This window comes from Myodes glareolus, chromosome 15, assembly GCF_982192425.1.
Source record: "Myodes glareolus chromosome 15, mMyoGla1.1, whole genome shotgun sequence".
NCBI classification, from domain to species: domain Eukaryota; kingdom Metazoa; phylum Chordata; class Mammalia; order Rodentia; family Cricetidae; genus Myodes; species Myodes glareolus.
The window spans coordinates 76,789,342-76,814,452 of record NC_142040.1 but is presented as its reverse complement, the minus strand read 5'-3'; the positions used below and the strand labels follow the sequence as shown (position 1 = coordinate 76,814,452).

At 48.6% G+C, this 25,111-nt stretch overlaps 1 protein-coding gene across 2 annotated transcripts; it reads right to left on the bottom strand.

Moving 5' to 3' along the window:
- Nucleotides 1-1,966: 1,966 nt before the first annotated feature.
- Irx2 (iroquois homeobox 2) lies at nt 1,967-24,010 on the bottom strand. Of its 2 annotated transcripts, none has more exons than XM_087897024.1 (5): nt 23,546-24,010; nt 21,924-22,329; nt 20,911-21,624; nt 20,243-20,318; nt 1,967-2,025 (listed from the first exon to the last, which is right to left on the bottom strand). In XM_087897024.1, the coding sequence occupies exons 1-4, from the start codon at nt 23,795-23,797 to the stop codon at nt 20,266-20,268; spliced, it is 1,425 nt and encodes a 474-aa protein (XP_087753150.1). In that variant the 5' UTR covers nt 23,798-24,010; the 3' UTR covers nt 1,967-2,025; nt 20,243-20,265. The 2 variants fall into 2 exon arrangements, with proteins under 2 accessions (XP_087753150.1, XP_048315313.2); XM_048459356.3 differs by lacking the exon at nt 1,967-2,025 and adding an exon at nt 18,660-19,591.
- Nucleotides 24,011-25,111: the final 1,101 nt, after the last annotated feature.

Genomic DNA, 25,111 nt, shown 5'->3' with positions numbered 1-25,111 from the left:
CTCATCACCCTGCAGTGAATAAATAGGAACCCCCAGAGCCCAGGGATGGCTCGACGGGCAAAGTGCTTTATATACAAGCACAAAAACTTGAGTGAATTATAGACAGGCATGCCTGCCCCCAGTTAAAACCCCAGCGCTCAGTAGGTAGACACCAGGGATTCTTCCGGCAAACCGGCTATCTAGACTAGACCAATCCATGGGGATCTTGTGATAGAAACTATCTTAATAAATATGGTAGAGCACTAAGGAAGCAGAGGCAGGGGGATTCCTATGAGTTAGAGGCCAGGATAGTCTACATAAAGAGCTCTAGATCACCCGGGGCAACATAGTGAGAACCTTTTCAGTAACAGAAAAAGTAGAATGGACAGCAATTGAGGAAGACATTCACTGTCAGTATCTGTCCTTCCTATGCATATGTATACACGTGTGCATAATCACACATGTATACCTATGTGCATAATCACACATGTATACATATGTGCATAACCACACACATCCATGTGTATGCGCACAAATGGCCACAAACATACATGCACAACACACAGACACACATGCACAGACACATACACACACACACACACACACACACACACACACACACACACACATTAAATAAAGTGGAAGACCATGGAAGGCAGAAAGGCATGATGGGAGCTCCTGGAACCTATTTGAGGACATGATGCTAAAGTTGAGGGTCTACTTCTAGCTTTAGTGTTACTCAATCTTAAAATAACAAAGTGTCTCTTAAAAATCCATATATATTCTAACGAGTCCTTCCAATTCTAAATGCATCAAGGAAGCCGGAACCTGCCGCATTCAAGGTATTAAAATTGGAGCCGGTGGTGGCTCCACATTAGCCATTACATCAAATGGAGATGGCTTTAAATTTATATTAAATTCAATTTAAATGCCATCAAAACCATGGTTGACAAAGTACTGACGGATGAATATTTCAGAATGACTCAATAGCAGTAAACTTTATTTTCCTACCTTGAGGCTTCTGTGCCCAATAGGTTGAACGGGGTCTGCAGGAACATGGCTGATGATTTCCATGAAGGAAATTTTTATCTTTAAAAAGTGATTTTCAAGGCTTTAAGTCTTGAACTCTGAAAACATTTCTCCAGGCTTCTTTCTGCTTTACTCATTATTTCATGCTATGAAATCTAATCCTTAACCTACTCTCAAATACCTCCTGATTCGGAATGGACAATTAGTTACTTTAAAGGTTTTATGTTTCATGCTGGTCTTCAGTCGTATTTTAGCCTGGTTTTTCCGCCTGAAGTTTTTGGTCACAGGGAGAAAAGGGTGTATTATAGTAATTCCCCTGTGGCTGGGGTTAGAAGAGTAAATTCTTAGCCAAGTGGACAAAGACTCAATTAATTAGTTAACTGGTCTTTGCAATGACTTCTGAGAAATTAATAGTTTTCACTTGCCCTGGGAGAGGCCTTGATGTGACTCTGTAAGGCTCATACAGACAGATAAAATCATGCCATATAAATTATTATTAGAGAGAATTATCAGACAGACTGATGATTGATACACAAATGATAGATGGGTGATAGGTAGATGATAGTTATATAGATAATAGATAGACAGATAGATGATCGTTACATAGATGATAGATGGATAGACAGACAGACAAGTGGATAGATAATAGAAGAAAGAAATTGAATTAGATAGTTGGTTGGATTAGATGTGTGAACAGGTAGATCAGGTGGATGGATCAGAGGTTAGATGGATGAGCGGGTGGGTGGTGGACGGATAAGTGAATGGATGAGTGACTGGGTGGATAAAACTGTTGTGGCTACATGTATACCCATGTCATATGTCAATACAGAAACGTCACATAGATTTGTGTAAGAAATATTATTCTTTGATTTCCCTTTACAGTTATGAGTCAAATTCTGAACTTCCCTTTTTGATGTTAGAATTATCCCAGCATCCTGTAGCTATGGAGAGATGCTAGAGGTCTTCTGAGAATAGGACTGCCACAGCATTCAAACCTAGAAGCCATTACAGGGTTGCCTGCAAGAGAGGAAAAGGAACTGTGAGCATGGTATGCCACAAGGGGCTGACCTGGGTCTCAGGGTCAGCATGGACTCCCATGACAGTGTGACAGATGAGCTACTCTGGGCATGGCTCTTGAACACCTCTCATCCAACCTTCTAGACTAAAGGGTCAAGCAATGGGATTTAAAGACAAAATGTGGGGGTCCTTTTTACAGTGCATGGGGGCTGGAGGATTCTGCTCGCATCATCAAGGTTGGTGTCCCTTACACCATTGTAGCATGGTCAACAGTACTGCTGACACTCACACCCGTGTGCAGATTCTGGCCTCATCTGCAGACCTCTGCATCCACACAGCAAATGGGTACCAGTTTCAGAAAGTCACTCGTCGGTGGCAAGCTCATGGAGAAGTCAAACCCACACAAACTGTCTTCTTAAGTTCTGCGTCTGATGAGGTTGGATTGGAAATTAAGAGATGCTGGAAAGGTTCTGTACAAATATGTTTGCCAGAAACAGCCCCAGGGAAGTCAAACTAACACTTTGGAATGAAAGCTGTCAGGGAGGGCCCATACATCCCTCAGAAAAGCCGGAGGCAGGTCTCATTCTTAACGTGTGACAGGAAGTTGTTTGTAACCTGCATGGTCACTTTAGCCCCATTGTTGGTGGAGAAGAAGTATTAATAGACATTTTGGAATTCAAGTGCTTATGACTGGAGAGATCTGGGAAGTGAGGGGAAATGGGGGCTGGCTGTTGTCCTACAACGGAGCACTGACAGCTTTCCAGCCAGCGAAGAACGTTCCTTCTAAGCACGCTAAACTCTTCCCACTGTCAGTCTGAAGCTATAAAAGTCTACTGCAAAACTCAACTTACCGTCCAGATAATCAACATATCACTATTTCAGGTAGTTCAGAAGATTGATGGCAGGAACTGAGCCCAAAGGTCTGTGTGTACAGACTTAGAAAATAATAATTATTTGGGTGCTGATCATCAGTACACATAAGGCAGTGAAGACCAGGGCCCCTGAAGTCTCAGTCCTTCAGATCAAGCTGGGTACTAAAGCCCAACCTCTTCCCTCCCTCTTCTTTATGGTATGTTTAATAAGTATATGTTAATATGTACATTTGAAACACCAATCCTGGCCGTTTCTTTTGGATTATTTTGTTTCTCAAGAAAGGGTTTCTCTGTACATAGCCCTGGACGTCCTGGAACTCTCTACAGGGCAGACTGGCCTTGAACTGCCTCTGCCTCCCTAGTGCTGGGGCTAAGTGTGTGCGCCACCATTGCCCAGCACAGTTTCTTGATAATACACCAGGAATTGAACAGAAAGGAGCCGTACAGCTAAGCAAAGGTCATTCTGTCCCAGACACCTGCCTGACACACATGCAGAAGCACTCACTGGGTGATCAACAGTGACCACAAGGGCTTTCTGCAGGCCCAAGCACCCCACCGAGAAGACCAACCTTGTGTAGATACTTATACCACAGACCAGATCGTGGCTGCATGTCAAGAGGAGAGACATGGGGGTTGACGAGCTGGCTCAATAGTCAAGAGCACTGGCTGCTCTTCCAGAGGACCTGGGTTTAATCCCCAGCACCCATAAGGCTGCTCACAACTGTTTGTATGTAACTCTAGTTCCAGGAGATCCAACACTCTCACAGAGATATACACGCAAACAAAACATCAATAAAACAAAGAAGAAGAGGAGGAAAGGGAAGGCCCTGGAGGAAAACACTCCCACACCTTTTATCCTTCTGGTAGAACTATTTGTTCCCTGGATCTCAGCACACTGTAGAAACTTTGAAATGATTGTTTGCATTCAATGACTACAGTGTGTATCTGCTGAAATCAGAAAAGTCCTTGCTCAACCCATGATCCACATGGAAGAGAAGGCTTCTGAGGGAAGAAGTGCTGGGTGTGCCTGAGGTCTTCTCCACACCACTACTGTGACGAACTCTCACCTGGGTTCACTCCAGTGAGTGACAAGCTTCAGGAACGTCACCCACGCTGTTCTGCAGCACTGTGAAAAAGATGTGACTCCATCCGCCTACACGCACAGGGAGAACACTGCACCGATGCCTGCAGTGGGGTCCTCATGCCATCACTTAGGATTCAGCACCCACCCACCTAGAGATGAAGAGACTGACCCACAGCCACCCCAGAAGTCCTTGCAAAATTTGCTGAGTTGAGTGTGCAGTACAGGAACTCACTGCTGCCCTCTGAGGGAATCCTATGCCAAGACCTGCCAGCCCTAACATGTCAACATCTGGGTACCCCCTTCCCAAGAGTCAACCACACCCAGAACTCCAAATCCAGAACTGTACCCTAACCCGAATCTGTAGTTTTTCTGAGGGTGATGAAGTTTGCTGGCTCCACTCTGGCCACAAAACCACATTCATATTGAGTGGAGTTCCTCTGGTCCCAGGACGTGTGATTTTCAGAGGGACCATCTGTGCCCAGTATCACTTGAACCAGAGACTGACTATGCAAATCTCACCCACTTCCCTGGCAGCTGTTAGTCAATACAGTCCTGGGAGACTTTTCCCCTTATGCCCCAAGTCAAAGGGCCTAGGGTCAGCCCTGAGACCTGTCACCTTTCTTCCCTTGCTCCCAACACAGCCCCCCCACCCACATACACACACCTCTCCCCTGGACAAGGACCAGGCATGCTTCTTCCTTCTGTGGGTCCCCATAAAAGCAATTTGCTATGTTTAGATTCAAATGTTCTCTGAAGCCACTAATTACAGAAATAAAATATTAGGTGGGGAGGAACATTTCCTACGTGTTTGCCTTGTTAACGTCTCTTATCAAGGACCCTCATTAAAACTAATAGCAGTTAGTATTAATAGAAAAATGGTTTTGAATTTCATGAGTTTCTTTTCACCCTTTAGCCTCCTCCTTCATCCAAACATCATGGGCTGAGGCTTATGAGCTGGGGAGAGAGCCTTGACAATGGAGAGGTCTCCAAGGATACTGTCATTGCTGCCCTTGGTAATGCACACACGTGCTTGTGTGTATGCACACAGGTGCACACACTGTTGTGTGAAGATTTCTGTCTTTGGCTACAACGCACACAACATGGATCTGTAAGTTGAATCATGAGCTTAATCGATACCTTTGCTGATAGCCGTGCTCTCCTCCAGGCTACAAAAGTGCTGTAGGTTCAGAGGAGTGGTAACAACCCAGAGACCCGAGCATCCTCAGCATGTGAACCTCACCTCACGAGGAGTCTGTTCTTCATACACTAGTTCCTCCCGGAAGCCATCTCCGCTAAGAGAGCATGCTCGGCTGCCCCCTCTGCACAGTAGAAGGGTGACTTCATCAAGTTAATTAGCTGCGAGGAGCAGACAGTGGACAAGGAAGGACTGGACCCTGCTGCTGTCCTCCCTGCTGCTCTCCAAAGATGTCCTCTTCTCCCCGTCACTGTACAAATGGTTTCTCCAACTATGGCCTTTCTAAGCCTTGGGGTTGTTAATGAGTGTGCAGTAAGGACACATAGTTATGGTAAATTCTAATTATCTGTATCTGTCTTGGAGTATGTCAGGAAGCTGTGGGGCCCATTCCTATACACAGGCACCAGCCATACTAAGAAGCTCTGTGAAGGGAAGAAGTGAGAGGATGCCCATTGAGAGAGCCAAGAGCTGGGGGGTGGGGGTGAGGGTATGGGATGGAAGTGAGGAAGCCAAAGCTTCCTACTGCATAAGTCGTTTCTCTGACCCAAGCGCTGAATCCTGCTCCCAAGGCAAAGGGCCCAGGGTCCCTGAGGCAGGAGCAGCTCTGTCTACACAGCCTCCAATGCTACCTCTCCACGAGCTTGCAGGTGGTGATTCATGTAGGATTTCTGCAACTGTTAGTCTACATAGAGCCCTGACACAAGGGTGTGTTTCAGGACCCTTTGAGGCAAGCAGGAGTGGTGAGGGCATTAAGGAAGGAAGAGGGTAGAGACTGGGTAAGGACTGGAATCTTAGGCTGGAGTCAACCAGTAGGTGGTGGGGTCCCCTGGTAGACCCTGGCAGGTATGTGGCTTGTGGTGTGCTTGGGATGCTAGTTAGGGGATAGGTACAACATAGCCTGTGCGACTGGACATTCCAGTGAGGACGCTGCAAATAGAAAAAGTGCAAAGAGCTTAGGGCAGGGCGGAACAGGGGCAGGACAGAAGGAGGCAACAAGAACACCGCAGAGCTGTGGGCTTTGAGACTTATGAACCCAACACTGGGGTCTGCTATCCATGCAATCCACTCACCGCCACATTGCTTTCTCCATATAGAACTTGTATTGCTACCTGGCAGTGGTGGCACACACCTTTAATCCTAGCATTCGGGAGGGAGGCAGAGGCAGGCAGATCTCTGTGAGTTCATGGTCAGCCTGGTCTACAGAGCGAGTTCCAGGACAGGTTCCAAAACTACAAAGAAACTTTATCTTGAAAAACTCAAAAAGAAAGGAAGGAAGGAAGGAAGGAAGGAAGGGAGAAAGAAAGAAGAAAGGAAGGAAGAAAAGAAAGAATAAAAACTTGTATTGCCTCTTGAGAGGATGACATTTTCTGAACAAATTTGATCTCTTCCTCCAGATGTACAAGGAAGCAGCAGTCATCAGACAGACATCAGACAGTTAGTTCTGGGAACAAACATGGGCTAAGATGTGCTGAGCGTGCTGTCGATTTGATACCATCTAGCATCACCTAGGAGGGGAGTTTCAATGAAGAATTACCTAGAGCATGCTGACTGACCTGTGGGCTTGTCTTTGGAAGGCTGTCTTGTTTATTAATTGATGTAGGAAGATGCCATCCATTGTGGGCAGCACCATTCCCTAGACAGGGGATCCTGAGCAGTGTGAGAGGTAAAAACTGGCTGAGAACAAACAAGGATGCATTTGCTCTCTCTCTCTCTCTCTCTCTCTCTCTCTCTCTCTCTCTCTCTCTCTCTCTCTCTCTCTCTCTCTTTCTGCTCGTGATTGCAGATACAATGTGTCAAGCTGCCTCAGGTCCCATCTTGACTTCCCAGAAAGGGTGGACGGTGACTTGAAGTTGCAACCTACATAAACCCTTTCCTCTCATATATTAATGTTTGTCAGGGAGTTTGTTACAGCAACAGAAATGAAACTAGGTCTACAACACAGCAGAACCTTATACAAGGATCCCGAATCTCAGTTGTCATGCCATGCTGCAGGCTGTAGCTAGACTCTGGGGTGGGGGGTGCAGTGAAAAGCCTATGTTCCAGCAGCACCTCACCCTGCTTCACCCCTGTGAAAGGCAGCAGATAGCCAGACCCCAGGTCTTGATGAAAACCTTGTATCCAGATCTGTCACTTTGAGTGTGTTATATTGCTTCTCAATTTTCCTGTCTGAACGTTTAACATATTCTGCTCCTGATCCAGTGTATCCATCTATACCTGCCATGTGGATTTCTTCTCTTGACCCAATGTATCCATCTGTACCTGCCATGTGGATTTCTGCTGCTGACCCAATGTATCCATCCACACCTGCCACATGGATTTCATGTCAATGCAAAACCAAAACTTGTTTCACCAGGACACATATCTCTGCCTTGCAAGTTCCATAACACATACCCTTGCTAAGACTGGGGACCACTGAAATCTCTGGAAAAGTGGAGACCTTGTGAGAGCCCAAGAGATACACAGAAAGATGTTCTTTCTATGAGTACTACCTGGTTTCCCACTGAAGATGTCACAGTTTCAATTTTCTCAGCATTGTCCCACTATTCTTTCCAGTAAGTCTCAGAACAATGAAAGTCTATTTAAAGCCAAGCACACATTACAGACACCCACTAAATAATCTGATTTTTTATGCTACATCAACAGACTCCTGTGGGTGAAGCCAGAAGGAAACAGAGCAGGGCTGATAGTTGGGCAGCCTTGCATAGCAATGTACACGGATAAACTACTAGTGAGCAAGTCGCAGCGCTCAGCAACTGAGATTCAAATCCACAACTCAGAAGTCTTGACTGCTGTGGAAGGTGTTCTGAAGTCTAGCTGTGTTGTATGTGGCTGTGAGGAACTGGGAGTCAGAACTGATGGCCTTTAAGGAAAATAAATCCCTCCACGCCTGTCAGAGTTAGTTTTAGATGAAAACCTAGAGTCACCCAGGAAGAGAGAACAGGAGTTGAAGAAATGCCCCGGTCAGATTGGCCAGTGGCCAGGTCTATGGGGCATTTTCTTGGTTGCTAATTAATGTTGACGGGCTCAGCCCACTGTGAGCAGTGTCATCCCTAGGTGGATGATCCTGGGCTGCTTAAGAAGAGTAGCTGAGCAGGCAGAGATAGATAGATAGATAGATAGATAGATAGATAGATAGATAGATAGATAGATAGATAGATGAAAGATGAATGGATGGATGGATAGATGGATAGATAGATAGACAATAGATAGACAGGTGATAGATAGATAGATAATAGATAGATAGATAGATAGATAGATAGATAGATAGATAGATAGATAGATAATAGATAGATAATAGATAGACAGGTGATAGATAGATAGATAGATAGATAGATAGATAGATAGATAGATAGATAATAGATAGACAGGTGATAGATAGATAGATAATAGACAGGTGATAGAGAGATAGATAGATAGATAGATAGATAGATAGATAGATAGATAGATAGATAGATAATAGATAGATAATAGATAGATAGACAGGTGATAGATAGATAGATAGATAGATAGATAGATAATAAATAGACAGGTGACAGATAGATAGATAGATAGATAGGTGACAGATAGATAGATAGAGAGATAGATAGATAGACAGGTGACAGATAGATAGATAGATAGATAGATAGATAGATAGGTGACAGATAGATAGATAGATAGATAGATAGATAGATAGATAGATACGTGACAGATAGATAGTAGATAGATAGATAGACAGGTGACAGATAGATAGATAGATAGATAGATAGATAGATAGATAGACAGGTGACAGATAGATAGATAGATAGATAGATAGATAGATGGATAGATAGACAGGTGACAGATAGATAGGTGACAGATAGATAGATAGATAGATAGGTGACAGATAGATAGATAGATAGATAGATAGATAGATAGATAGACAGGTGACAGATAGATAGATAGATAGGTGACAGATAGATAGATAGATAATAGACAGGTGACAGATAGATAGATAGATAGATAGATAGATAGATAGATAGATAGATAATAGATAGACAGGTGACAGATAGCTAGATAGATAGATAGATAGATAGATAGATAGATAGATAGATAGACAGGTGACAGATAGATAGATAGACAGGTGACAGATAGATAGATAGATAATAGATAGACAGGTGACAGATAGATAGATAGATAAATAGATAGATAGATAGATAGATAGATAGATAGATAGATAGATAGATAGATAGATAGATAGATAGAATGAGAGCAAGGAATATTCTCACAATCAGCTTTCCTCCTGTGGTTTCTGCTCCAAGCTCCTATTCTGACTTCTCTCAATGTTGAACTGTAACCTATAAGATGAAATAAATCCTTTCCTCCCCAGGTTGCTTTTGGTCATGGTGTTCTTCGCAGCAACAGAAAGCAAACTACAATGACCTTCTCCACTCAAACCCTCACCCAAATTCATTTGACCCTAACCCCAGCCCTGACCCTGACCTTGACCCTAACCCCAGCCCTGGCCTCACCCACTTTCCTGTGGATCATTACTTTAGTCTTTCTGCTCCTTGGACCCTATGTTAGTCCATTTTCTAGACTATGACAAAACACCTGAACTGATAATGAAGGAAGGGTTTTCTTAGCTCATAATTTTGCAGGTTTCAATTAATGATCAAGTAGCCCCATTACTCTGGGTACACATTATTGAACACACGATGGAGAAAACTGTCTCCCTGTGGCCACACTCACACATCCAGAGGAAGAAGGAGGTGCTGCCTCTCTCCTCAAGGGCACTGTCCTACTGCGCTGAGGATCCACTACCTCCCAATCACACCAGACTGGGAACAAGGTTTTAAGAGGTGAGCCTTGGGGAGACGCCTCAGATCCAAAATACAACTGTCTTCCATTTCTGAGCTGTCCTGTCACACATTCAGGCCATGCCTACTGATTTCTAGGTCCCGGTGTAGTGGAGTCCCTGTCCTCAGTCCTAACTCAGAGCCTGTACAACATCCTGCCATTCAGTCTTCCACACACCCCCCACTTAGAGGCTGGTGTGAGAAGAAAGTGCAGAGAACAGGTTTCCACGATGACACTTCAACTTTTCAGCTTCTCTCTGGAGGCTGCAGTCAGGGTTCTCCAGGCTGAGATTTGAACCTGGGTGTCCTAAACATAGGCCCTTTCCTCCATCCTTCCCACCCCTCTGCTGGGAACTTTTAAAGAGCTTCTCTGTCTCAAGGATTCATTTTATAAATAGAAACAATTCAAATGTATCTTTTTGATTTGTATTTAACCTTTTGATGCTTATAGATTGTGATAGGCATTTCCCTTTGAATCTTCATGAATAACTTGGAATATTTTAGAAGATACATTTTGAAAAACCGTGATGTGGTTGTTTTATTTATTTCATTTTGGTTTAATATATGATATAAAAATAATTGTATTTTTTATTGGTGCATACATGCGTGTGTGTGTGTGTGTGTGTGTGTCTGTGTGTCTGTGTGTCTGTGTGTATACATTCCTTGGAGAGTGTGTGGGGACCAATTAGTCTTTTCTTCCTCCATGTTGAGGCAGGGTCTCTCTCTTGTTTCTGCTATGCTGGCCTGGGAGCTTCTGAGCCATTTTCCCGTGTCCACCTCCCATCTCACACAGAGTACTGGGATTACAGGCATGGACCACCATGCTCTGTTTACTAAGTGCTGGGGACCCATGGCTTCATGCGTGCTAGGCAAGCACCTTACTGCTCTGCATCCCTGGTCACCTTGCATTTCATATGAAGGAGAGAAGCAGAGGAGTAAGCATAGGAAATGCCCTTCTGGGAAGACTCTGTAGACCAACAGAGCACCTGTAGGAGCTGGGTGGGGACAAGAAGGGGAATAGTAGGGTTGTCTTGAGTGCATCCTCCCTTTCAAGGTCCTGAAGTTCTGATAAATACCCCCTGCTCAGCAGCACCCCAACTTCAGAGGACTTGCCTTCTAGGTCTGCAAGACAAGGTTCAAACAAGGGACATGGACTGTATGTAAGACATCCTCTTAATCTAAGAAGATATTCAGGTTCTATCTCATGTCAAACACACTCCAGGAGACTCCGGGAGCCAGTATTGCTGCTAGTTCTTCAAAGGGAGGCCAAGGTTCCCTCAACACCCAGGGGAATTTAGGGCCACTATACTTCCCTGCTGTGGTAGGTTCTCTTCATGGGCTTCCCAGCCTCAATGAAAAGACAGACTAAGGGTAACCGGCCATAGTGTTCCTACCAACCTGCAGCCCCAGGCCACAGGAAGTCTGGCTGCCTACGAGATACTGGAGTACTATCATTGTGCATGGTCTGGAAGGAGAAAGAGCAGTGCTGTGCAACAGATGCAGCAGTATATAAAAGGGAGGACAGGGTTGATTAAATGGAGCTCATCAGAGGGTCTGTGTCCTGGTCTGTCTGCTTATCTGCCCGCAGCACTCTCTTACCTGACTTCTTCCTTAGCAGATAGCCACAGCAAGAAATGTCAAACAACCCTCCTCTACCACAGACCTCAAGTCTAAGCCCTCCTTCCTTCCCTCCCTCCCTCTCTTCTCCCCTCCCTCCCTGCCTCTCTCCCTCCTTCCTTCCCTCTTTCCCTTCCTCCCTTCTTCCCTCCCTACCTCTCTCCCTTCCTCCTTCCCTCCCTCCACTTCCCTGCTTTAGAGCTACCCTCAAGGAGTTGGTTGGGCCTTGGTTCCTTCTGTTTACATCTGGATCCATTATCAGGGAGGGGGCTTTAGTGAGGGTTTGAGTATCATATAATCATTATAAAACAAATCGTTTTTCCCCCTGTGTGAGAGCCAGGGTGGAAGGAACCTGGATATGCCACCCACTCCTATTTAAACAAACTAATGTCACTCTGGAGACCAGAAGGAGCCTCCTACTCTGCTACCCTCCCCCACTGTGGCTTTGGCTAAGCTGTCAGGCTTGGCCTCCTCTTGTCCTCATGGGGATGGGGGAGGCAGCAGCAGCAGACAGCCCACTGGTCCACTGGTCCACTGGTCCACTGTCCCCAGCTGGAAATGTGAGGATCTTCAGGGTTTAGTTCCCCAGGGAGGTCCCATGGTGGATGCCACCACTACCCCCACCACCTTCCACAGAACCTAAGCAAGAAAGGCTACAAAAGCACAGCTTTCTGCAGGTCTAGATCTGACCACCTGTGTTTCTACACATATATCAAGATCTCCCACGTAGTGGGAGACTTGCATTTTCCTGTAACTCCAGTAAACCCCAAGGATCTTTTCATACGGGGGGGGGGGGGGGCTGATACAAGGTTTCTTAAGTCACTGGAAGCTGCGCTGGTCACTATGAGGTCCCCAAAGAAAGGCTACTATAAACGTACTGTAAATATAGGGGCTCAGGACTTCTGTGAGATTATCAGGATGGCACCTGGTGACCTTAAGTGCTCTCTGGTGCCCCCACCCTGACCAACACCATTTGCAGGGAGGCCCCCTACAGGGTTCCTAAGGAGGAACTGGAGAAGGGCGCTGGGTGTTAAGATGGGGCTCCCTATTTCTTTGCCTAAGCTCCCTAGGAATTCCACAGGCTCATGCCCACTGACAATGGAGCAGATCACCAGTCTCGCACTCCTGTCCCCTCTACGATATCGGAGTATGGATCGCAGGTGTGATACAAGGTCCGGAGGAGGTCTACGGATTCTCTCCTGGTCAAGTGGCTCCCCGTCTTGGTCTCCAGTTCCCGGTTGCTATGCCGGCGCTGATCGAGCAGTTCTGGGTCCCCTTAGAGTCTGGGGAAGATCCAGTTCTGTGCAGAGCGTGTGGGACGTGTGTAAGGAAGAAACAGAAGAAAAAAAAAAAAACAAGAGAGAGAAAGAGAGGGGCTGAGGAGATGAGGGGACTGGAAGCGGTTCAGGCGAGCGTGACGTAGCTGCAGCTGCGAGCTTGCCTCTCTTCGCTGTTGCGTAGGATCCCTATAGCCCCAACCAGAGTCGCTTTCGATTTTGCCCAGCGCTCTGCAGCGCCGCATCCTCATGCTCCGGATTCAGGAGCTCTGGCCCATCTATTCGGCCGGCCGATCCCGACACGCTGGGCCTGCTGGCTACTAGGCAAGCAAGGAAGGGATTGGGGGCTGAGACCCAGCAGGAGAAGACAGAGACCTCTGTGGAGCAAGCAGAGTAACCCTGGGATAGATGTCTCCCCGGGCATCGCGAAGCAGGCAGTGACTGTGCAGTCCTCTTAGAAGAAGCATCTTAGAAGACCTACACCTGTCTCCCCGGGAGGAGACATATCCTGACATCAGGGCAAGTTGGTCACCCAGGCCTTACGGAACTGACTTCGTTCTACAGGGTGCACAGGCTGATTCTAAGGGGGTCCGTTGGGACCTTCTCCCTTCCTGATCCCCACATCCAGGTGTCCTGGGCCCTTACCGCCCCACCACTACCATCAACACTCTGTAGGGTCCCCGAAAATCTGCCCGGAGGCGACTCCCTTGCTCTCAGTCACACATCAGCTTCTGCTCCAGGTTGCCTGCTGTCGGTGGCCTTATAGGACCTCGATGTGATAATTAAGAGCACACGTGGGCAAGACGTTGTTCCAGTGGACAGAAGAATAGAAAGGGGCCCGAAGGGCTCGGTTGAAGAACTCCTTCTATGCTGGGAGGGTTCTAGGGATGGGAGTGGGTGGATGAAGAGCTATGAACAGGACAAGTCCTTGAAACAAAAAAATGATTGTAATAGCTAGGGCAAAGCCTGTGCTTGGAACAGACCCTGGATGTCATTTTCAGGACGTGAATGTACTTCAGAATCACACACACACACACACACACACACACACACACACACACACACACACACACACACACACCAGGCACCCATAAACGAGGATCCTGAAGATGCGGGGTCTGGGCAACCCCCCCACTCAGGGAACAGCGAAGGTAGTGCGCTAGGCGGATACTGCTTAGGCTCAGTGTAGGGCAGGCTCTGAGATGGTGGATTACACCGGGACCACTTCGCCCACCGCTGTCCTTTGGTGGGCACCGCTGCTCAGCTGAAGTCCAGAGCCAAGACTGCATCCCCAACTCTTGCGTGTTTGCGGGGTGGGGGTGGGGGGACCTGCTTCCCTATTCTCCCGTAATCTGATAACTGAACTCCCGATCTGTCCCGGCCTAAAGCCCCCCCCCCCCCCCCGCTATCTAGTCGTCCTCTCTAGTTCAGTGGGGAACTGGAAACTTGCACCCTCACTGGCCAAAAGTGCTGCGCCTAAATCCGGGTGTTCCAGAACGGGCGAGGTCTCAAAAGAAGGGTCCTCTGGCCGGACCACCCTCTCCAGACGCGTTCCGGTTACCAGTACGTAGCCCCTGCCCTTGATCTTGCGGGCTGAGGCCGACACTGCGGGCACGCTGGTCGCTCAGACCTGTGCTGCCTTGGCAGCCCAGCCCCACACCCTTTGATCGGCCTTCTTCATTCCAGCTGCGCCCTATTTGTCTGTCGTTTTCCCCGCTTTTCTCCGGAATCATTATTTATGGCAGAAAAATAAAAGGTGCTCCCTGGAAACAACCGAGGCAAGGAGTAAATTTCTGAGAAACAAGCGAGTGAATGTGTTTCCCTTTAAAGGTCACCAAAAGGGAGGGAGGGGGAGGGAGAGGAAAATGGGAGGGGAGTAGGAGGGGGTAGGAGGGTCTGATCAGTGCTTCCTGGAACTCATTACCGGGAGAGCATTAACTAATCACCAGATCAGAGCCACGAAAAGGCAAATATTTTCTAAAATAACCGAAGGTAATTATAACCCTGTTGTTGACACTAACGATTAATAATTGATCAGGAGTTACACACAATAAATTGTCAATTTATCTCCCCATAAAAAATGTTTGCTAGTGTAGCTCGGTTTCCTCCCCTGGGCATGTCCTATGAAGATCCACTCTGCCTGTACAGGCTGCCAGAGTCGGCAGTCAGTTCTTGAAGGATATTAGGTTCAACTTCTTTTCAGCTCCAAATAGAACATAATAATGTTGGGGCACCTTTTGAAAGCCTCTCACTTAGGAGCTTGAGGCCAGATTTAAACAAACAAGCATTCTTCTTCTTCCCCCTTCTACCTGGGATTGCAAGAGAACAGACAGGGTGTTTCATAACTTTTTAACTGTATTATCAGTATTGTCTTCCTAAATAATGTCTTTAATGTTCATTTTTCTTAGAAAAGACAGCACTCTGTACCCACTCCAGGGAATGAGAGTCAGGTCTAGGCTAGGAGTTTGGAGAGGACAGAGGCACCCTGAGACTGCTTGCATAAGGTGTTGGTAAAAGGCACACAGAAAAACCTTTAAAAGGTGCATTTGACTCTCACAGGGGGTTAGCTGGATTTTCTCCCTCATTTAGCTGTGGCTGAGGTCCGAGGTATGCAGTGGGCTGGGAGCATTTTCCTAATGACCAGTAGGATGGGGGAAATTATATTGTCACAGATTAATTCTCCTTAAGCCATAAAATATCGGTAAGGATTTGTCACTTGCATAAAGGTTTGAGACTACATCAAAGGGCCAGCCCCCCAGCTGTGGAAATTTAAATGACGTTAACTTAACACTCACATGGGGCAGACAGCTGTGCAGTTGTTTCCAAGATCCACTGGGGTTAACATTCTGAAAGCATTTGAAATGCTGTTTTCATAAAAGCGATGTTAAGGCATATTTAATCTAGCTATCGATTTTATTAGAGGTCTAAGTGAATGCTTTCCTGAGATTTTGATGGACTGGTTAACTAAAAAATTTAAATGGTGACAACCATTGTAAACATGAGGGTAGTTGGAGTGAACTTTGTCACAATTCCGAGGGTATTTAAAATTTAAAAAGGTTTGTCTGACTCCCTAGATTGGTTTGAAATGATTTTCTTTTTCCAAACTGATGTTTGTGAAACGGCTCTCTCACGATGGAAGTTTAGTCAGATGGCTTTCAGGAAGGCACTCCTTACCTTTGGTTCCCTTCATCATTATTTCAATGTCACTGCACTTGACCCTCTAAGGCATGGGGCTCTGGTGCCATCCAGTGCATCTGGACCAGCTGGACACTCACAGAGATTGCAGCTTTCTGGTCCGCAAAACTCTGCAGAATTCCCGCACTAAGCAGTCCTAGCCTTTTCCCCACTTCCAGAATTAAGTGCCAGCCGCAGCCCGCAAGGGGGTGCAGGGGAGACTCACCCCAAGTCCGACGAGGCCGCTGGTTGTCCCTGTCCCCTTACTCTCTCCCTGTTCCAGGCCCCTCCTGACTTGTGGACAAAGGTGGGTGAAGTTCTTTTCAAGTTTCAAAGGCAGTTGCTGGGCAGCTTTGTTGAGACAATAACTCTTTTATTGGGAACAAATGTTGACATTTGACGGGCGCAGGAGGCAGCCCCTGAGCCAGCCGTCGGGCAATCGCCCCGGTGCTCTTGGCAGCGCCTGGCCCCTGGGTCCCACCTGAGATTAAAGCGAGAATTCTGATATATAAGCTCTAATGCAGCCCGGACTGTGGAGGGCAGAAGGGCTCTGGCGGTCTGACATTGCCAGGGCCCAACAGCCAACTGCTGGACCGAGCTTGCAGGCGACCCATAACCCAGTGTGGCTGCCCTGTCCCAACTCCATAGGGCTCATTTCTCTAAGGAGGTCACTTTCCTAAAAGGGGATTCTTCCCCTCTCCCTCATAAATCCGTCTACATATCTAAATAGGTCCCTCTAAACACCTACAATGTTATGTTCTTAGTGCTTGAAAATCAAGTTCTCCAGTAAAATATACATTCAGGTCGGGAGATGGATAAGCTATGGAAATCTCTGATGATTTGTTGGATATATAAACATCAAAGCACCTTCATTAGCTATGGCTAATCTCCTGAGGCCTCTGAGTTGTCACCAAGAGAAACATGCCAGTCCTCTGGGAGGGGGTGGGAGTGTCTGGAGGTCTGCCCTGCAAAAGGAACCTGGATTATATGTCCAGGTTATAAAATCTTCCCTGCTCTCTGAGAGGTCACTTTGGCCATTTTACCAGCTTTCTAATTCTGAGTCCATGCAGAAGGACGTTTTGGGTTTGGGATCTTTCCTTCCACAATGTAACCCCTCTTCTTCCTTAAATACGTGTCTTCATTAGAGTTATCTTGAACGGCTTGTTTGTTATTGTTAACTTTCATACTTGCCCCTAAAATTTTCAAAATACTCAAGTTACGACATTACATGAGGCAGTTACTGTCACCCAGCCCTTTCAGTGCCCTGATGGCTTATGAAACATGGCTGACATCCGCAAAGTAAAGCTGTTTGTTCTGCTGTACCGCAGTGTGACATGGATCTGGGAGGAGAGATGGGCATCTCTGGAAATTCTGAGAAACCCAGACAGACAGACAGACCAACAGACAACCAAGGCACCCTCTGACTCCCCAGCCCTGGAGTTTCTCAGAGTAGCAAGGGTCCTTGTTTAAAATATAATAATAATAATAATAATAATAATAACAACATAGTAATAATAATCCTTCTTTTTGGCCCCCAAGAGCTCAGCTAAAAACACTTCCATTTCTATCCCCAGGAGACAGGGAGGGTGTGAGAAAAGTATCTCCTATCCAGAAACTGACTTTAGATCCGAGCTTTAAATGCCCATGCATTTCAAACCAATCCCCAAAGCCCAAGCAGCCTTCATTTCCCCCTCCTCCCCAGGCTGGCCGTTTGGGGTCTTTGCTTCAAGTACATAAGATGACTTTCCAATACCCTTTCTAACAAGACCCCAGCAAGAGGCCACTAATTTCTATGGCACAAAAAGCCACTGGAGAGAGATCCTTTTGTCAATATCAACTGGCCTAGCAATTTCCCATCCTCGGCCACATCAGCCTATCGGAGCTGGCAGATGTTTAGACAAGATTTTATAAATCGTTCAATCTCAGCCCATAATGAACCCCAACTGACCATTCCAGAGCAGCCCAAAGCACCAGAGACCTCCCCCGCTGGGCTCCAATAACGCTCCCCTGCCGCACTGTTATTAATCATGGGATGAAATAGGTGAGCCTCTTGGAAAATAAGTGTATGATTGATTAAAGGGCAATCTAAGGAACCATTATTCTTGCTTTATAAACGTAAGTTATATTCACTCAATTTATCTTTGCAGAGGAAATAAATGATTGTTCATTTCTCCTCAGAAATTTTATTATATGGATATCTCCATAATTTGAGAAAAGATGAAGTGACAGAGTGGCTGCTTTTATGATACTAATCAAAGGGGCTGGGTTACTTGGCTGCAAATTCCAGACTGGTCTTGTAATTAGGAGGTGAGTAGACAATAAAGAGACAATGTCTGAGGATGTTTAAACTTTTCTTTTCCCTGAGGGCAAGGGTAAGCAGAGTACCACAGTAAAGAACCTACCTCCCGCCCCACTCTCGTTAATGGGAACTGAACAGAAAGGAAAGAGTCCCTCAATAAACGTGCATGATCTATGACAATTGAGATATTTCAGACTTAGGAAAACAACTCTTCCCATCAGTAATTTCTTGTGGGAGAGTACCCTCCAGTATGAACGGGAAGATCCTTCTCCAGCACCACAAAAGAAGATAAAATGCAGAGAGAGGTGGCATGTCCTTTTATTTGTCCATGTTTTAGAAATTTACACTAAGTACGGATTTGCATATTCAGAGAACAAAAAATCTGAATTATTTTCTTGCAGCACATTTGTTTGTAAATCTAGAACCACAGGTATCGCCCTGTTACACATTTATATTTCTCTCTTCTGTCTGTAATTTTCAAATAAGGCCAAGAAAGAAGTTTATTTCACTGGGCTCTTCATTTAAAAAATGAGCTAGGATCACCTGGGGGCTGGGGCACTGTGGCCACCACTAGGACCTTTACCCAAATCACTCTTTAGTAAAAATGAGCCCTGAACACCATTTTCTTGTAGGCTAGTTTGTTTTTATTTACAGTTTTAGATATAAATTAGTAGAGAATTCATGTTAAACAACCAACAGAGATTGTATAACCAGCAATGTTCAAATAAAAACCAGGCAGAATTTATTTACAAAAGTTTTTAGATTTCATTGCAATACAACTTGCATAAATTACTAGAAGCTTTATATCATTATAAAAATAAATATCAAATTTGTTTCCACTTCTGAAGGACTCAAGTTCTTCAATCACGTTAGTTCTACCGTGTACATTTTTTTTACAAATAAATTTTACAGCAAGTCCTAGCACACCTATAGAATATATACCGTGGCAATGAAGTGATCAAGATATCCTGAGAAAAAACAGATTGTTTCCAAAAGTCACACAAACATGGGGAAGCTATACTATGTCAATAAATTCACATATGCCCAACAACATGTGTCCAGTCCTTAGAGTCTGTGGGTTGGTAGTGCGAGGTGCATCCTCTCTTACAGTGGCACAAGATGTGGTCCGGATTTCCACATCTGGGGTTTATATCTGTGTACGTATGAGCTTGGGGAAGGAGAATGGCCTCCTGACTTTTATTTTTATTTTTTCCAAAGCAATTGTGACACCTACCTGTGGACCAAGGAAAAAACCAAATCATGCCAAATTCTTCAGTTCCACACCAACACGTTATCAAAAAACATAAGCTTGTAGCTACTGTCTCTGCCACTTTGTCATCTTTAGTCTAGGGCTAGTAATGCTGTCTAGTAGGAAAATAATGTCTATAACAGCTCTGGGCTAGGAGAACTATAGATTCTAGTGTGTTCTATGAAAGGCCAGTTCCTGTTTTTTCAGAATCTTATTTTGGGTTTTAATGCCCAAGTTTCTGCACAACTCACTCAGCAAGCAAGGTATCCGTTATGTATCTAAAACAGTTCTCAATGACAGAGATACCCGGATCATTTAAACCATCATCAGCCAACAGCAGTAGTGGTGGGGTATATGTTATACGTTTGGAGATATGTATGTGTGCTTGCGTGTGTGTGTGTGTGTGTGTGTGTGTGTGTGTGTGCACGCACGCACGCACATGTATGAATTCCAATTAAAGAAGTGATTCTTCAAAGCAGAAATTGAGTAGAAACGAAATCTATAAAATAGAAGGCAAAGAGGCCAGAAGGAAGCCCTGGACAAGCTGACAAGCAACACTTGACAAGCAAAACCACACCACACTACCCAGGGAGGGCACAGCTTTGGGGCTGGAGGGCGCAAAGGGAACCCACTTACTTGCACTTCTGAGCTTGGCCCTCCTATAGGTAGGGCTGGACGCCTGCGCCAACAACCGCACAGCCCTCACTGGCATCTGTCAGGGGAGGGGCAGATAGTGAGGACAGGCTTCAACCCCTGGCAGTTAAGCACCTATCAGCTCTTATCCCCGCAAGGAATGCACACTCCTAGGGAATCTTAAGATCCATTGCACTTATGTTCCCTCCTTGCCCTTTCGTTTCTTCCTCTCCTTGAGCCCCCATCTCAGGGATGCCAAATTAGGAACAACGAAAGCAGTGTAAAAAAAAAAAAAAGCCTCTGAGAGTTCCCCAGAACCTGTGCTCTCCTCAAGCCAAAGGCAGAAAGGATTCCGCTAAGCTTTACTTAACCAACACCACAGCGGGAAAACTACACCCAGGCAAGCGTATTTTTCGTTGTCTTGCAGTTAACTTTGCCAAATCAAAATAGTTACGATGATAGTATTAACAGTAAATTAAATAAGGAGGAAATAAAGCAGGGTAGATCTAAAAAGAGGGCTAGTCCTCTTTCTCACATTAACTTACTTCCCTAATTCTGGTCTGGCAAGTGGCTCTGTCTGTCCAAAGGTTTCCCACTCCCGGAGCCTTTCCCAGGTTTTTAGCTCCCTCTGACTCACCAGGATCCCTCCCCGCCGGCCTCGGGCAGCCTACCTTTCTTGGGCTCGTAGCCGCCGCCCGGAGGCCTGTAGTGGGACTCCAGCGGGTGCGAGCCCGCCTTGCCCGCGTCGCTAGCCGCCTTGGGCACGGCGTGCAGTGTTTCGCCTGGTGCGGAGGCCGCCGCGTTGTACCGCAGAAGGCCCTGGCCTTGCAGCGCGGCATTCAAGTTCCCGTAGTTTGTGTAATTGCCATAGAAAGGCGAAGTATAGTAGAGGTGGCGGCCCAGCAGCGGAGAGGCTGAGTAGGGCGAGCCTCCCGGAGTGGCCCCAGATGAGGCGGGCGCGGCGGCAGCTGGCAGACCCGGAGGTACGCAACCCGGGCCCAAGCTTGGTTGCTTGAGGTCCGAAGTAGCGATCTCGGCCAGCGACCACAGCTTGGGCTTGTTGGCAGGCGGCGGCGCTCCAGGCGACGTCCGGCTGCCTAGGGGCGTCTTGCCTCCGCTGCCACCGCGTGGCGCGACTTCGGGCGCCGGGCTCAGCAGGGGTGCCTCCACGCCCGTGAGTGGCGAGGAGGTCACGGGCTTGGGAGGCGTCAGATCCCGCTCGCACTCATCTTCCTCATCCTCCTCATCCTCCAGGTCCTCAAACTTGTCCTTACACTCGGAACCCGATTCGCACAAGGGATCCCCGGCGCGGCAGGGCAGTTTCTCCCCGTCTGACTCCGCCGAGCACGAGTGGTCCGTGAGCGAGTCGACGTGCAGACTGATCCCTGCGGGGACGCGGACACGGTGGGCGGAAAGTTGGGCCAGTGCGGGCACCCACAGTCCCATCCGCCCAACGTCCTGCACTGGGCCTCCCCACGACCCCGCACCTCACCCCAAGGCAGCGTTAAGCAGGGCCCCAACATCTCCGCAGTGCCCGAGGGAGTGCCAAGCCAAACCCCGCGGGGACCGAAGCCGTTTAGCCGCTTTTGTAAGCACGGACCCTGCGTGGCAGGTGTGCAGGGTCAGCCCCAACCACAGCCCGCCTGGGAAGAAAGCTCCTTGAGCCCTCGGACCGACCGCTCACCTTCGTCCTCGGCCGAGGTCTCTGTGCCATCCTGAGCCTTGTCTGGATTCTCTTCCTTGTTCCTGGCAGCATCTCCTTCGTCCTCGTCCTCGTCCTCGCTTTTGTTCCTCGGGGCCCAGGTCATTTTGTTCTCCTTCTTGAGGCGCCGGCGCGCGTTGGCAAACCAAGTGGAGACCTGCGTGAGGGTCATCTTGGTGATGATGGCCAGCATGATCTTCTCTCCCTTGGTGGGGTACGGGTTCTTGCGGTGCTCGTTGAGCCAGGCTTTCAGAGTGGCAGTAGCGTCCCGCGTGGCGTTCTTACGGTACGCGGGGTCGTTGAGCTGGTAAGGGTAGGCCGCGCTGCCATATGGGTGATAGCTGATGGCGCCAGTCATTCCGGTGGTGTGCGTGTCGTATGGCGAGCCCTGGAAGCCACAACAGCCTGTGAGTGGAGGGTGCATGGGCCCTTCAGGCATCACCCCCCCCTCCCAAGGCTACCCTCAGTTCGCCCCCCACCGCTGTTTTTCTTGCTCGGCTTCTCTGAGCTGGGAACCATTCTGTAGAGAGCCTGAGAAACACAAGGCCAGCTGTCGGGAACAAAACTCCTGCCTTTTGATTTTAGAATTTCCTTTTAAACTATCTCGCTTTTTTTCCCCCGTGAAACGACCTAAGTTCCCGAGTAGCTCAAACAATATCTGCAAACACATTCTCTGGATAGCCCCGCAGTTCTATGAGTAGTTTCTTGATATCTAAATTTTGTCGGCGGCTTCCCGCGCTGCTCCCCACCCTCTTCCTTTATTTAGTTAAAAAACAGTTCAGAACCCCAGTCTGTTATTCACTCTGTAATGCAGATAAATCCAATTTGCAACTCAGAAGCCAGCCAGCTTTGCCAATTCTACTTAGTAATTAGCATTTTAATTCACCCTTTACCGTTTAAACACGAGGTGTTTATAACCTTCTCCCAAGGCCTAGTTTCTACCCAGGGAATCCCACCTGGGGTCTAACTCCCCACCCCCTGCCGCCCCACGTCCACACAAGCCCCCAAACTGCTGCGACTCACTCTGGTGGGGCCCACTCTCAAAACCCAGAGATGTTCAGGAGAATCCCGGGTTTCTAGAGCTGGAAGCCCATAGGCCGCGCACGAACTCTGGCAGCACTTAGCGGGTCCCAAACCCGGCAACATATTTTTTGAAAGCCAGATCTGAGAGCTAGATAAAGGCCAAGACTAGAGAGAGCTTAGGCCTGGGTCTAAGGCCGGCAGCCGGAGGCTCGGTGCCCTCCCACAACTCGGTGACCCCGCCACTACTAGCTGGTCAAGAAACCTGAACCCTAGGGCAGTGGCCGGGGCAGCAGCGGCCTTCGACTTAAAACCTTGCCGGAGATCAGCGGGCCGATTCAGCAGCCCCAGCAATCTGTAGGCGCGGTTTGGAGATAACTAATGGCCCGACCCGGGTGGAGTAGCACCTCGCACGGTTTTAAGAGAAATCATCCCACAACCGCTGAGGGTCACCCCGGTCGTTGTTTCGCGCAGCGGCGGGTGCTGGTGACTCCCGAGCCGCCGCCCGTGCCCTGTACCCATTACCCCTCTCAATCCAAGCCAGGGTCGGGGGGATCTCCCAGCCCCCTCCCCAAAGCGGTTACCATGTAGGACGGGAAGCCCGCGGCCGCTGCAGCGGCGGCGTCTGCCGAGTATTGCAGCGGGCTGCCGAAGCCGGTCGCCGCCTGTGCTGTGAAGGCCGCCGAGCCGGGGTACGGACTGAACGCGGAGCCCGACGCCGAGCGCGCCAGCTCCTCGCTGCGCGGAGCGGCCAGCGCGGACGCGCCGTACGCGGGGCACGAGTAGAGCGCCAGCGAGCCGGGCGCTTGGTACAGGTAACCCTGCGGGTAGGACATGGTGGGCGCGGGGCGCGAGGCCCGCGTCACGCAGAGCAGCGGGCAGCGCGCGCGGCGCCCTCCATCCACGCCCGGCCGGGGCGCACCGGGGCTACGGGCCGGGGCAGGCTGGGCTGGGCACTATCCGGGGAGGCCCGCGGGACGGCGGCGGTGGTGGCGGCGGCGACAGCAGTGCGGAGCCGGTGGGCGCAGCCGCGCGCCAGGCCGGCGGTCGGGGTTTGGGGGAGTCTGCAGTCGGGAGTGAAGAGTTGAGGAAGGAGCGCTCGAGTTTCCGAGGGACATTGGAACGCGGAGCTGTCCGTCACGCTCTCATCTGCATATTCTGGTGCCCGCCCCTCCCCCGCTCCGCCCACTGCCTAGGCTTGGTCGAGGCCGGGGGAGGGGCGGAGAGCGGATGGGAGGAGAGTGCAGGGGATGGCGGAGGAGTGGCAGCGAGCGGGAAGGAGGGAGGGACGTGCAGGCTTTTGTCGCGCAGCCGCTTCTCGCGGCTCCCGCCCCGGCCGGCAGCCCGCTGCGGTGAAGCCCGGCCTGGCCAAACTGGGCGTAGCGCTCACCCCCTCCCTCTGGCACCTCCTCTTAGCCACGTCCACGCACCCCGCTGCGGCCTCGGCCCAGCCACCTTCCTCACTCCCCGGGCCCATTCAACCACCACCGGCTCTCTCGTTCTCCTCGTACTGGTCTGCAAAGGCCTTCCACATTCAGCCGGGTCCGATCCACCTGGGGGACGTACGGATCAGCCACCCCTCGTCACCTTGAAGAAACCGGCCCAGGGTTCCATCCCGCGTCCAGTGCAGAAGTTGCAGGGAGCTCGAGGGTAGTGTGGAGACACCTGCAGTCTCACTTCTACAGTCCTCTGTCCGCCTAGCCTCAAGACCGAGGCTGACCGCCTGGCCTCGTGCTCCTGCCGCCTATGGTGCCAAGCATCGACCCGGAACCAGAGCGTTTTTGGTTTGGAGCTGTTCCCGGGAGGCCCCTAGATGACACGGCTTCTGCCCCAAGTAGGCAGAGAAGATTTCAGGCCGTGTGTTAGGAACTTCACGCCTATTAACGTCTGGAACGCGTGAGTGATTCGCCTTTAAAAAAAAAATCCCCGCCACCCTGGCCCCCAAAGAGTTTTGTTTTCTTTTGTTGAGTTGAAAGCCTCTTCGAATTTGGGGAAGGCTCCCGACAGAAGAGTTGTCTCTGACTTTGCTAGAGTCTTACTTCCACTTCTTGAAGGGACATGGGCCAGCCAGTGAGGTGGAGCAGCGGCTTCACAAGTGGCTAAGGTAACCGGAGGTTCAGGAGGTGAGGTTATTGAAAGGCCTTGGGACC